General features: G+C 72.8%; 1 protein-coding gene across 4 annotated transcripts; it reads right to left on the bottom strand.

Moving 5' to 3' along the window:
• Nucleotides 1–2,577: 2,577 nt before the first annotated feature.
• LOC142823574 (uncharacterized) lies at nucleotides 2,578–11,899 on the bottom strand. 4 transcript variants are annotated; one of them, XM_075914822.2, is made up of 4 exons: nucleotides 11,708–11,899; nucleotides 11,029–11,124; nucleotides 7,089–7,187; nucleotides 2,578–6,049 (listed from the first exon to the last, which is right to left on the bottom strand). In XM_075914822.2, exon 4 carries the CDS (start codon nucleotides 5,908–5,910, stop codon nucleotides 2,578–2,580), a length of 3,333 nt encoding a protein of 1,110 aa, XP_075770937.2. In that variant the 5' UTR covers nucleotides 5,911–6,049; nucleotides 7,089–7,187; nucleotides 11,029–11,124; nucleotides 11,708–11,899. The 4 variants fall into 4 exon arrangements, with proteins under 4 accessions (XP_075770937.2, XP_075770934.2, XP_075770935.2 ...); XM_075914819.2 differs by lacking the exons at nucleotides 11,029–11,124; nucleotides 11,708–11,899 and adding an exon at nucleotides 9,630–9,768; XM_075914820.2 differs by lacking the exons at nucleotides 11,029–11,124; nucleotides 11,708–11,899 and adding an exon at nucleotides 9,570–9,716.
• Between the last annotated feature and the right edge of the window lie 350 nt (nucleotides 11,900–12,249).

Genomic DNA, 12,249 nt, shown 5'->3' with positions numbered 1-12,249 from the left:
CGCTCAGAGCGGGCTGTCCCGGGCGTGGGCGGAGCCGGGGGCTCTCCGGCGCTCAGAGCGGGCTGTCCCGGGCGTGGGCGGAGCCGGGGGCTCTCCGGCGCTCAGAGCGGGCTGTCCCGGGCGTGGGCGGAGCCGGGGGCTCTCCGGCGCTCCGAGCGGGCTGTCCCGGGCGTGGGCGGAGCCGGGGGCTCTCCGGCGCTCCGAGCGGGCTGTCCCGGGCGTGGGCGGAGCCAGGGGCTCTCCGGCGCTCCGAGCGGGCTGTCCCGGGCGTGGGCGGAGCCGGGGGCTCTCCGGCGCTCCGAGCGGGCTGTCCCGGGCGTGGGCGGAGCCGGGGGCTCTCCGGCGCTCCGAGCGGGCTGTCCCGGGCGTGGGCGGAGCCGGGGGCTCTCCGGCGCTCCGAGCGGGCTGTCCCGGGCGTGGGCGGAGCCGGGGGCTCTCCGGCGCTCCGAGCGGGCTGTCCCGGGCGTGCGTGGGGCCGGGGGCTCTCCGGCGCTCAGAGCGGGCTGTCCCGGGCGTGCGTGGAGCCGGGGGCTCTCCGGCGCTCAGAGCGGGCTGTCCCGGGCGTGGGCGGAGCCGGGGGCTCTCCGGCGCTCAGAGCGGGCTGTCCCGGGCGTGGGCGGAGCCGGGGGCTCTCCGGCGCTCAGAGCGGGCTGTCCCGGGCGTGGGCGGAGCCGGGGGCTCTCCGGCGCTCCGAGCGGGCTGTCCCGGGCGTGCGTGGAGCCGGGGGCTCTCCGGCGCTCCGAGCGGGCTGTCCCGGGCGTGGGCGGAGCCGGGGCTCTCCGGCGCTCAGAGCGGGCTGTCCCGGGCGTGGGCGGAGCCGGGGCTCTCCGGCGCTCAGAGCGGGCTGTCCTGGGCATGGGCGGAGCCGGGGGCTCTCTGGCGCTCAGAGCGGGCTGTCCCGGGCGTGGGCGGAGCCGGGGGCTCTCCGAGCGGGCTGTCCCGGGCGTGCGTGGAGCCGGGGGCTCTCCGGCGCTCCGAGCGGGCTGTCCCGGGCGTGCGTGGAGCCGGGGGCTCTCCGGCGCTCAGAGCGGGCTGTCCCGGGCGTGCGTGGAGCCGGGGGCTCTCCGGCGCTCAGAGCGGGCTGTCCCGGGCGTGCGTGGAGCCGGGGGCTCTCCGGCGCTCCGAGCGGGCTGTCCCGGGCGTGCGTGGAGCCGGGGGCTCTCCGGCGCTCAGAGCGGGCTGTCCCGGGCGTGCGTGGAGCCGGGGGCTCTCCGGCGCTCAGAGCGGGCTGTCCCGGGCGTGGGCGGAGCCGGGGGCTCTCCGGCGCTCCGAGCGGGCTGTCCCGGGCGTGGGCGGAGCCGGGGGCTCTCCGGCGCTCCGAGCGGGCTGTCCCGGGCGTGGGCGGAGCCGGGGGCTCTCCGGCGCTCCGAGCGGGCTGTCCCGGGCGTGGGCGGAGCCGGGGGCTCTCCAGCGCTCCGAGCGGGCTGTCCCGGGCGTGGGCGGAGCCGGGGGCTCTCCGGCGCTCCGAGCGGGCTGTCCCGGGCGTGGGCGGAGCCGGGGGCTCTCCGGCGCTCCGAGCGGGCTGTCCCGGGCGTGGGCGGAGCTGGGGGCTCTCCGGCGCTCCGAGCGGGCTGTCCCGGGCGTGGGCGGAGCCGGGGGCTCTCCGGCGCTCCGAGCGGGCTGTCCCGGGCGTGCGTGGAGCCGGGGGCTCTCCGGCGCTCCGAGCGGGCTGTCCCGGGCGTGCGTGGAGCCGGGGGCTCTCCGGCGCTCCGAGCGGGCTGTCCCGGGCGTGCGTGGAGCCGGGGGCTCTCCGGCGCTCAGAGCGGGCTGTCCCGGGCGTGCGTGGAGCCGGGGGCTCTCCGGCGCTCAGAGCGGGCTGTCCCGGGCGTGGGCGGAGCCGGGGGCTCTCCGGCGCTCCGAGCGGGCTGTCCCGGGCGTGGGCGGAGCTGGGGGCTCTCCGGCGCTCCGAGCGGGCTGTCCCGGGCGTGGGCGGAGCCGGGGGCTCTCCGGCGCTCCGAGCGGGCTGTCCCGGGCGTGGGCGGAGCCGGGGGCTCTCCGGCGCTCCGAGCGGGCTGTCCCGGGCGTGCGTGGAGCCGGGGGCTCTCCGGCGCTCCGAGCGGGCTGTCCCGGGCGTGCGTGGAGCCGGGGGCTCTCCGGCGCTCCGAGCGGGCTGTCCCGGGCGTGCGTGGAGCCGGGGGCTCTCCGGCGCTCCGAGCGGGCTGTCCCGGGCGTGCGTGGAGCCGGGGGCTCTCCGGCGCTCAGAGCGGGCTGTCCCGGGCGTGCGTGGAGCCGGGGGCTCTCCGGCGCTCAGAGCGGGCTGTCCCGGGCGTGGGCGGAGCCGGGGGCTCTCCGGCGCTCAGAGCGGGCTGTCCCGGGCGTGGGCGGAGCCGGGGGCTCTCCAGCGCTCAGAGCGGGCTGTCCTGGGCGTGGGCGGAGCCGGGGGCTCTCCGGCGCTCAGAGCGGGCTGTCCCGGGCGTGCGTGGATCCAGCGCTCAGAGCGGGCTGTCCCGGGCGTGGGCGGAGCCGGGGGCTCTCCGGCGCTCAGAGCGGGCTGTCCCGGGCGTGGGCGGAGCCGGGGCTCTCCGGCGCTCAGAGCGGGCTGTCCCGGGCGTGGGCGGAGCCGGGGCTCTCCGGCGCTCAGAGCGGGCTGTCCCGGGCGTGGGCGCGCCGGTGGGCGGCGAGGTGGGAGCTGTGCCGGAAGCGTTTGCCGCACTGGGCGCAGGCGAAGGGGCGCTCGCCGGTGTGGACGCGCCGGTGCCCGGCCAGGGTGGAGCCCTTGCTGAAGCGCTTGCCGCACTGGGCGCAGGCGAAGGGGCGCTCGCCCGTGTGCCGGCGCTGGTGCTGCAGCAGGTCGGAGCTCTGGGCGAAGCGCTTGCCGCACTCGGGGCAGGGGTAGGGGCGCTCGCCGCGGTGCAGCCGCCGGTGGGTCAGCAGGTTGGAGCTGCGGCTGAAGGCCCGGCCGCACTCGGGGCAGGCGTAGGGCCGCTCGCCTGTGTGCACCCGCCGGTGGGCCGCCAGGTCGGAGGCCTGGCTGAAGCGGCGGGGGCAGTCGGGGCAGGCGTGGGGCCGCTCGCCCGTGTGGATGCGCTGGTGCTTGACCAGCACGGAGGTGTCGCCGAAGCGCTTGCCGCACTCGGGGCAGGGGTAGGGGCGCTCGCCCGTGTGCAGCCGCCGGTGGGTGCGCAGGTTGGAGCCCCGCAGGAAGCCCCGGCCGCACTCCGGGCACCGGAAGGGCTTCTCGCCCCCGTGGATCCGCTGGTGGGCCACCAGGTTGGAGCTGCGAGAGAAGCACTTCCCGCACACCGGGCAGGGGTAGGGGCGCTCGCCTGGCTGGGGGGCAGGATCCGACCCTTGATCTGGGGGGGCCTGATCCTTGGGACTCTGGCTCAGGGGACCCAGCGGTGGGGCAGGATCCGACCCTTGATCCGGGAGGTCCAGGCTCAGGGGACCCAGCTGGGGGGCAGGATCCGACCCTTGATCCGGGAGGTCCAGGCTCAGAGGACCCAGCGGTGGGGCAGGATCCGACCCTTGATCCGGGAGGTCCAGGCTCAGGGGACCCAGCTGGGGGGCAGGATCCGACCCTTGATCCGGGAGGTCCAGGCTCAGAGGACCCAGCTGGGGGGCAGGATCCGACCCTTGATCCGGGAGGTCCAGGCTCAGAGGACCCAGCGGTGGGGCAGGATCCGACCCTTGATCCGGGAGGTCCAGGCTCAGGGGACCCAGCTGGGGGGCAGGATCCGACCCTTGATCCGGGAGGTCCAGGCTCAGAGGACCCAGCTGGGGGGCAGGATCCGACCCTTGATCCGGGAGGTCCAGGCTCAGAGGACCCAGCTGGGGGGCAGGATCCGACCCTTGATCCGGGAGGTCCAGGCTCAGAGGACCCAGCTGGGGGGCAGGATCTGAGCTGTGCCCCATAGGCCCTTGCTGGGGGAGGGGGTCCTCGCTGTCCTCCAGGGGGAGGGGCCCGGAGTGCCGATCGGAGCCGCCTGGCTGGGCAGGTGCGGGCCGGGCTGCGGGCTCCCTGTCCGGCCCGGCGCCCTGGGGCCCGTGGGCCCGGCGGTGGCGCGCCAGGGTGGAGCTGCGGGCGAAGCTGGCGCCGCAGTGCGGGCAGGGGTAGGGCCGCTCGCCCGTGTGGCTGCGCTGGTGGGTGACCAGGCTGGAGGCCAGGTTGAAGGCCGCCCCGCACTGCGCGCAGCGGTAGGGCCGCTCGCCCGTGTGGGCCCGCTGGTGCTGCACCAGGTCGGAGCTGCGCCGGAAGGCCTTGCCGCACTCCGGGCAGGCGAAGGGGCGCTCGCCCGTGTGCCGGCTCCGGTGAGCGGCCAGCCCCGCCGGCGCGGCGAAGGCCTCCCCGCACTGCCCGCAGCGGTAGGGCCGCTCGCCCGAGTGCAGCCGCCGGTGCTTGGCCAGCGAGGAGCTCTGGGAGAAGACGCGCCCGCACTGCCCGCAGCCGTAGGGCCGCTCGCCCGTGTGCAGCCGCCGGTGCCGCCGCAGGGTGGAGCTGGCGCGGAAGCTGCGCCCGCACTGGCCGCAGTCGTAGGGCTTCTCGCCCGTGTGCACCCGCCGGTGCGCCAGGAAGTTGGAGCTGGCGCCAAAGGCCCGGCCGCAGTCGGGGCAGACGTAGGGCCGCTCGCCCGTGTGCACCCGCAGGTGCTGGGCCAGGTGGGAGCTCTGCCTGAAGGCCTTGCTGCACTCGGGGCAGGTGTACGGGCGCCCGGGCGCTCCGGCTGCGGGATCCTTCAGCTGCTCGGCACCGTCCCTGCAGGCATCCGGAGCTCCGGCTGGGAGATCCTTCAGCCGCTCGGCACCGTCCCTGCAGGCATCCGGAGCTCCGGCTGCGGGATCCTTCAGCCGATCGGCACTGTCCCTGCAGGCATCTGGAGCTCCGGCTGGGAGATCCTTCAGCTGCTCGGCACCGTCCCTGCAGGCATCCGGAGCTCCGGCTGGGAGATCCTTCAGCCGCTCGGCACCGTCCCTGCAGGCATCCGGAGCTCCGGCTGGGAGATCCTTCAGCCGCTCGGCACTGTCCCTGCAGGCATCCGGAGCTCCGGCTGGGAGATCCTTCAGCCGCTCGGCACCGTCCCTGCAGGCATCCGGAGCTCCGGCCGGGAGATCCTTCAGCCGCTCGGCACCGTCCCTGCAGGCATCCGGAGCTCCGGCTGGGAGATCCTTCAGCTGCTCAGCACCCTCCCTGCAGGCATCCAGAGCTCCAGCCGGGAGATCCTTCAGCCGCTCGGCACTGTCCCTGCAGGCATCCGGAGCTCCGGCCGGGAGATCCTTCAGCTGCTCGGCACCATCCCTGCAGGCATCTGGAGCTCCGGCTGCGGGATCCTTCAGCCGCTCGGCACCCTCCCTGCAGGCATCCGGAGCTCTGGCCGGGAGATCCTTCAGCCGCTCGGCACTGTCCCTGCAGGCATCCAGAGCTCTGGCCGTGGGATCCATCAGCCGCTCGGCACCGTCCCTGCAGGCATCCAGAGCTCTGGCCGTGGGATCCATCAGCCGCTCGGCACCGTCCCTGCAGGCATCCGGAGCTCTGGCCGGGAGATCCATCAGCCGCTCGGCACCGTCCCTGCAGGCATCCGGAGCTCCAGCCGTGGGATCCATCAGCCGCTCGGCACCGTCCCTGCAGGCATCCGGAGCTCTGGGTGTGGGATCCATCAGCCTCTCGGCACCGTCCCTGCATGTGTCCGGGGCTCCAGACATGGGATCCATCAGTCTCTCAGCACTGTCCCTACAAGCGGCCAGGGCTCTGGGTGTGGGATCCATCAGACGCTCGGCACTGTCCCTGCAGGTATCCAGGGCTCCGGCCGTGGGATCCATCAGTCTCTCGGCACTGTCCCTAGAAGCGGCCAGGGCTCCGGCCGTGGGATCCATCAGACGCTCGGCACTGTCCCTGCAGGTATCCAGGGCTCCGGCCGTGGGATCCATCAGCCGCTCGGCACTGTCCCTGCAGGCACCCTGGGCCCCAGACATGGGATCCTTCAGCCACTTCAGCAGGCGGCCGCTGTCGTGGTTCTCTCCCCAGCTCGGCGTTCCTGGCCCCGCAGTTGTCCTGGTACCGTCCCGTGTGGCTGGGGCTGCCCCTCCTCAGCCTGGCTCGCCGTCCCGTCACCTGCAGCGGGGCAAGGATCGCACTCAGTATTCCCACGGGGCTGGAAACCCACATACCCCCCAAACAGGGTGTAGGAACAGCTCCTCTGGGTTCTCCTTCCCCGCCTCGGTCCTAGGTCTTCCCGGGGAGCCCAGAGGCACAGCGCGGGGCACAGAGAAGGGGGTAACCCCAAGAGACCCAAGCAGGAGCTGTCCCCTTGCCAGGGCCGTGCTTGGGCCCATGCAGAATATGCTGCCGCGTAGGGCACCCCTGGGCCCCAAATTATGTGGTGCCCAATGCTGCGTAGGCCTTTCACATCTTCAGGATGCTAAAGTCCTGGCCTTCATAGCATCCTCTGGCGAGGAGTTCCACAGGTTGACTGTGCACTGAGTGAAGAAAAACTGCCTTTGGTTTGTTTTCAAGCTGCTGCCTCTTCATGTCATTGGGTGACCCCTCGTTCTGTCCTGTCCCCCCTTAGTCTGCGCTTTTCCCAGTCTTACTACTCTCTTCATACGGACCCTTGCCAAACCCCCAATCATTTTGTTGCTTTTTTCTGAAGTTTTCCCCTGCTCCCATCTCACCTCCCAGGCCCCCGCCCTGGCGGCCCCCTGGTTCTGGTGGCCTCAATCCCCCATCCCCTGCTCCGCCTCCCTGCCTTGTTGCTGCCCCCACGTCCCCAGAGTGGCTACCCTGCTCCTGGGCAGATGTGGGCAGGCCGGCCTTGCCCCTCGCTGTGGGGCAGCGGGCCTGGTGGGGCAGGGTCCTGAGCCACGAATCGGGCCGGATTCCAACACTCACTCCTCACTCGCCCTGCTGCCTTCCTGAGCCTGCAGCAGGGCCTCGGCGGCTGCTCAGCACCTCCCGGGGCAGCAACGGGAACCTGACCCACCGGGACCGGGCCGGCTGCTCTCTGGTGCTGCGGGGCAAGTGCTGAGCCGCTGCCGAGGGGATGGACGGACGGACAGAGGGAGGAGGGTCTACGGACAGACAGCCGGACGCGGGCAGGGCCGGAGAGCCGGAGGGGCAGGGCTGAAATCCCCTTCTGGGGCTGAGTCCTCACCTGGGCGGGCGCCTCGCGGGGTCTCCCCGGGGCCCAGGACACGCGGCTCCGCCGCTGGCCCCATGCGGGAGAGCGCGGCCGGTCCGGGGCTCGGGAATCCTGCATGGGGGGGGGGAAACGGGGGTCAGGGCCTGCGACGCGGCAGGACAGTCGGCCCCGATCTGCTCTGGGGGGTCCCAGGCTGGGAGGGCCTGTGGGGCTGAGCCGGGGGTCCCAGGATGCAGAGGCCTATGGGGGGATCTGGGGGCAGGGGGTCCCAGGCTGGGTGGGCCCGTGGGGTGATCTGGGGGCAGGAGGTCCCAGGCTGGGTGGGCCCGTGGGGTGATCTGGGGGCAGGGGGTCCCAGGCTGGGTGGGCCTGTGGGGTGATCTGGGGGCAGGGGGTCCCAGGCTGGGTGGGCCCGTGGGGTGATGTGGGGACAGGGGGTCCCAGGCTGGGTGGGCCCGTGGGGGGATCTGGGGACAGGGGGTCCCAGGCTGGGTGGGCCCGTGGGGGGATCTGGGGACAGGGGGTCCCAGGCTGGGTGGGCCCGTGGGGGGATCTGGGGACAGGCGGTCCCAGGCTGGGTGGGCCCGTGGGGGGATCTGGGGACAGGGGGTCCCAGGCTGGGTGGGCCCGTGGGGGGATCTGGGGACAGGGGGTCCCAGGCTGGGTGGGCCCGTGGGGGGATCTGGGGACAGGGGGTCCCAGGCTGGGTGGGCCCGTGGGGTGATCTGGGGGCAGGTGGTCCCAGGCTGGGTGGGCCCGTGGGGGGATCTGGGGACAGGGGGTCCCAGGCTGGGTGGGCCCGTGGGGTGATCTGGGGGCAGGTGGTCCCAGGCTGGGTGGGCCCGTGGGGTGATCTGGGGACAGGGGGTCCCAGGCTGGGTGGGCCCGTGGGGTGATGTGGGGACAGGGGGTCCCAGGCTGGGTGGGCCCGTGGGGGGATCTGGGGACAGGGGGTCCCAGGCTGGGTGGGCCCGTGGGGGGATCTGGGGACAGGGGGTCCCAGGCTGGGTGGGCCCGTGGGGGGATCTGGGGACAGGGGGTCCCAGGCTGGGTGGGCCCGTGGGGGGATCTGAGGACAGGGGGTCCCAGGCTGGGTGGGCCCGTGGGGTGATCTGGGGGCAGGGGGTCCCAGGCTGGGTGGGCCCGTGGGGTGATCTGGGGGCAGGTGGTCCCAGGCTGGGTGGGCCCGTGGGGTGATCTGGGGGCAGGGGGTCCCAGGCTGGGTGGGCCCGTGGGGTGATCTGGGGACAGGGGGTCCCAGGCTGGGTGGGCCCGTGGGGTGATCTGGGGACAGGGGGTCCCAGGCTGGGTGGGCCCGTGGGGGGATCTGGGGGCAGGGGGTCCCAGGCTGGGTGGGCCCGTGGGGGGATCTGGGGGCAGGGGGTCCCAGGCTGGGTGGGCCCGTGGGGTGATCTGGGGACAGGGGGTCCCAGGCTGGGTGGGCCCGTGGGGTGATCTGGGGGCAGGGGGTCCCAGGCTGGGTGGGCCCGTGGGGTGATCTGGGGGCAGGTGGTCCCAGGCTGGGTGGGCCCGTGGGGTGATCTGGGGGCAGGGGGTCCCAGGCTGGGTGGGCCCGTGGGGTGATCTGGGGACAGGGGGTCCCAGGCTGGGTGGGCCCGTGGGGTGATCTGGGGGCAGGTGGTCCCAGGCTGGGTGGGCCCGTGGGGTGATCTGGGGGCAGGGGGTCCCAGGCTGGGTGGGCCCGTGGGGTGATCTGGGGGCAGGGGGTCCCAGGCTGGGTGGGCCCGTGGGGTGATCTGGGGGCAGGTGGTCCCAGGCTGGGTGGGCCCGTGGGGTGATCTGGGGACAGGGGGTCCCAGGCTGGGTGGGCCCGTGGGGTGATCTGGGGACAGGGGGTCCCAGGCTGGGTGGGCCCGTGGCGGGATCTGGGGACAGGGGGTCCCAGGCTGGGTGGGCCCGTGGGGTGATCTGGGGACAGGGGGTCCCAGGCTGGGTGGGCCCGTGGGGTGATCTGGGGGCAGGGGGTCCCAGGCTGGGTGGGCCCGTGGGGTGATCTGGGGGCAGGGGGTCCCAGGCTGGGTGGGCCCGTGGGGTGATCTGGGGGCAGGTGGTCCCAGGCTGGGTGGGCCCGTGGGGTGATCTGGGGACAGGGGGTCCCAGGCTGGGTGGGCCCGTGGGGTGATCTGGGGACAGGGGGTCCCAGGCTGGGTGGGCCCGTGGGGGGATCTGGGGACAGGGGGTCCCAGGCTGGGTGGGCCCGTGGGGTGATCTGGGGACAGGGGGTCCCAGGCTGGGTGGGCCCGTGGGGTGATCTGGGGGCAGGGGGTCCCAGGCTGGGTGGGCCCGTGGGGTGATCTGGGGGCAGGGGTCCCAGGCTGGGTGGGCCCGCAGGATGACCCGGGGGGCAGGGAGGGGGATACAACGGGGGCACCCCAATATCCTGGGAGTCGCACTGACCCCGCTGCAGACCCACAGGGCGGAGTGGGGCGGGGGGCTCTGGGAGAGGGCCCCCCCCGCATGCTCGGACCTTACCCCCCCCGCCCAGCGCCGCCTCCAGCCGGGGGCAGAAACCCCCCACTGGGTCCCCCGCACCTGCCGGCCCCGGCGCTGCGGCTCCCGGCGGCGCTGCCCGCTCCCCGGCTCCCCCCGCAGCCGCCCGGGCCGGGCGCGGCGCTGACCCAGGAAGGCAACCCCGGCATGGGGCGGGGGGAGCCCCGATCCCGCCCCCGGGCCCGCCCCCGATCCGCCTCCCCCCGCCCGGCCAGGACCCCGCCCCTGATCCCCCCCCGGCCCGGCCAGGACCCCGCCTCCTCCGGACTGATCCCGCCTCCCACGCACCTCCACTCACACGTGTGTACGCACACGCACGCGCACGCACCTCTACTCACACGTGTGCACGCCCACCCACACAACTCCACTCACACGTGTGTACGCACACGCACGCGCACGCACCTCTACTCACATGTGTGCACGCCCACCCACACAACTCCACTCACACGTGTGTACGCCCACCCACACAACTCCACTCACACGTGTGTACGCCCACCCACACAACTCCACTCACACGTGTGTACGCGCACGCACCGCCACTCGCATGTGCACACACGGCCACGCACCTCCACTCACACGTGTATGCACGCCTACACACCTCCTCACACGTGTACACATGCCCACGCACCTCCACTCATGTGTATGCACGTCCACACACCACCATTCACAAGTGTGTATGCACACCCACGTACTTCCACTCACACGTGTGCACGCACACCCACGCACCTCCACTCACACGTGTGTATGCACACGCACACACCGCCACTAACAGGTGTGCACATACACCCACGCACCGCCACCTACACGTGTGTATGCACATCCACGCACCTCCACTCACACGTGTATGCACATCCGCACACCTCCACTCACGTGTGTGCACGCTCAGCCATGCACCTCCACTCACACGTGTATGCACATCCACACACCTCCACTCACGTGTGTGCACGCTCAGCCATGCACCTCCACTCACACGTGTATGCACATCCGCACACCTCCACTCACGTGTGTGCACGCTCAGCCATGCACCTCCACTCACACGTGTATGCACATCCACACACCTCCACTCATGTGTGTGCACACTCAGCCATGCACCTCCACTCACACGTGTATGCATGCCCAGGCACCTCCACTCATACGTGTGTGTGCATACCGCCACACCTCCACTCACACGTGTGATCACATGCCCACGCACCTCCACTCACAAGAGAGTACGGAGAGGCAACACAGGGTCATGGCGGATGCAGGGGGGGCCTTCCTGCCCGTGCCGAGGGACGGCTGCACCATGCTACCCCCACGGGGGCTCTTGCGCGGGGCGAATGTTTCAGGGGAGGTGCCCAAGTGGGGCTGGATTCGCTCCATTCGCGTTATGTGGCACGTGAGTTCTACTGTCCCGAAGTAACCCCATGGGCGTGCCTCAGTTTCCCCCGGCACAGGGACGCACCTTGCCCGGCTGGTGCTCGTGGATTGCTCTGCTGTCTTCCTGGATTTGCTTCTGCTGCTGTTACAGGGGTGTGTGGACGGCCCCCCGGACCGGCCACTGAGCGAGGCGGATGGAGAAAGGACATTAGAAGCACAGAACCCCCGGGCGGGCAGAGCCCTCAGGAGCCAGCGGGTCCAGCCCCCGGCCGGACCAGCCCAACTCAACCATCCCAGCCAGGCCGGGCCTGAAACCCCTCTGGGGATGGAGACTCCGCCCCCTCCCTCGGGAACCCGGCCCAGCGCTTCCCCCCCGCCTCGGGAAACCGTGTTTCCGAATCTCCCACCTAGACCCCCCCACTGCAACGTGAGCCCCTTGCTCCTGGTTCTGCCACCTGCCCCCCCTGAGAACAGCCTCTCGCCAGCCTCTTGGGAACCCCCCCTCAGGGAGTCGCAGGCTGCTCTCGAATCCCCCCTCGCCCTGCTCTGCTGCAGACTCAACAAACCCAGATCCTCTCCTCGTAGGTCACGTGCTCCAGCCCCCGAGTCATTCTGGCCTCCCTCCGCTGGCCCCTCTCCACTGCGCCCACGTCCTTTGTGTAGTGGGGGCCCAGAGCTGGCCGCGACACTCCAGCTGTGGCCTCCGCAGAGCCGAATGAAGGGGGATAGGCACTTCTCTGGGTCTGCTCGTGTCAGGGGCTCACCGTGGCTCAGATGCAGCGTCTCGGCTGCAGGATGCCGTTCTGGCCAAGCCGGGAGTCCGGCGGGACCGAGAGCACCGGCCTGCGTGAGACACCGGCCATGTGGCCCCGGGCCCAGGCTCCCCAGAGGAAGCCGCACCCTTCCAGGAGCCGCCTCACTAGGCGTGAGAAAGGGCCCCCTGAAAGAACGTGCAGCGCGGGGGCGCCCAGCTGAGGGGAAGCAGCCCCAGCAAGCTCCTGCCCCCCGGCCCCCGCGCTGCCGTGGCCTCTGAGAGCGGCCAGGTGCTGTGTCGGTTGGCTGGGGGGCAGGGGGAGGCGCCTCTTGGTTCTGCTTTCCGACTCAGCGGGGCTTGTGGGTGTGCAGGGAGCAGGCGGCCCTCAGCGGGGGTGGGGGGTTCCCTAAGTTCAGCCCAGCTGCCCTCATCTGGGACATCACACCCCCACCCCCTCCCCCACCCGGGCGGCGCTGGAGAGTGGGAGGAGGCGGGAATTTTTCATGACATTTTTGGTGACGCCCGTGCGTGCCTCAGTTTCCCCCGGGTGCG

This window comes from Pelodiscus sinensis, chromosome 19 (genome assembly GCF_052426305.1).
Source record: "Pelodiscus sinensis isolate ZL-2025 chromosome 19, ASM5242630v1, whole genome shotgun sequence".
Lineage (NCBI taxonomy): Eukaryota > Metazoa > Chordata > Testudines > Trionychidae > Pelodiscus > Pelodiscus sinensis.
Note: the sequence above shows the minus strand (reverse complement) of the source record. Positions and strands in the feature narration are given on the sequence as shown.

Excerpts from the sequence above, each read along its gene's own strand:
- LOC142823574 (XM_075914822.2), bottom strand. The coding sequence starts at position 5,910 with ATGTCTGGGGCCCAGGGTGCCTGCAGGGACAGTGCCGAGCGGCTGATG.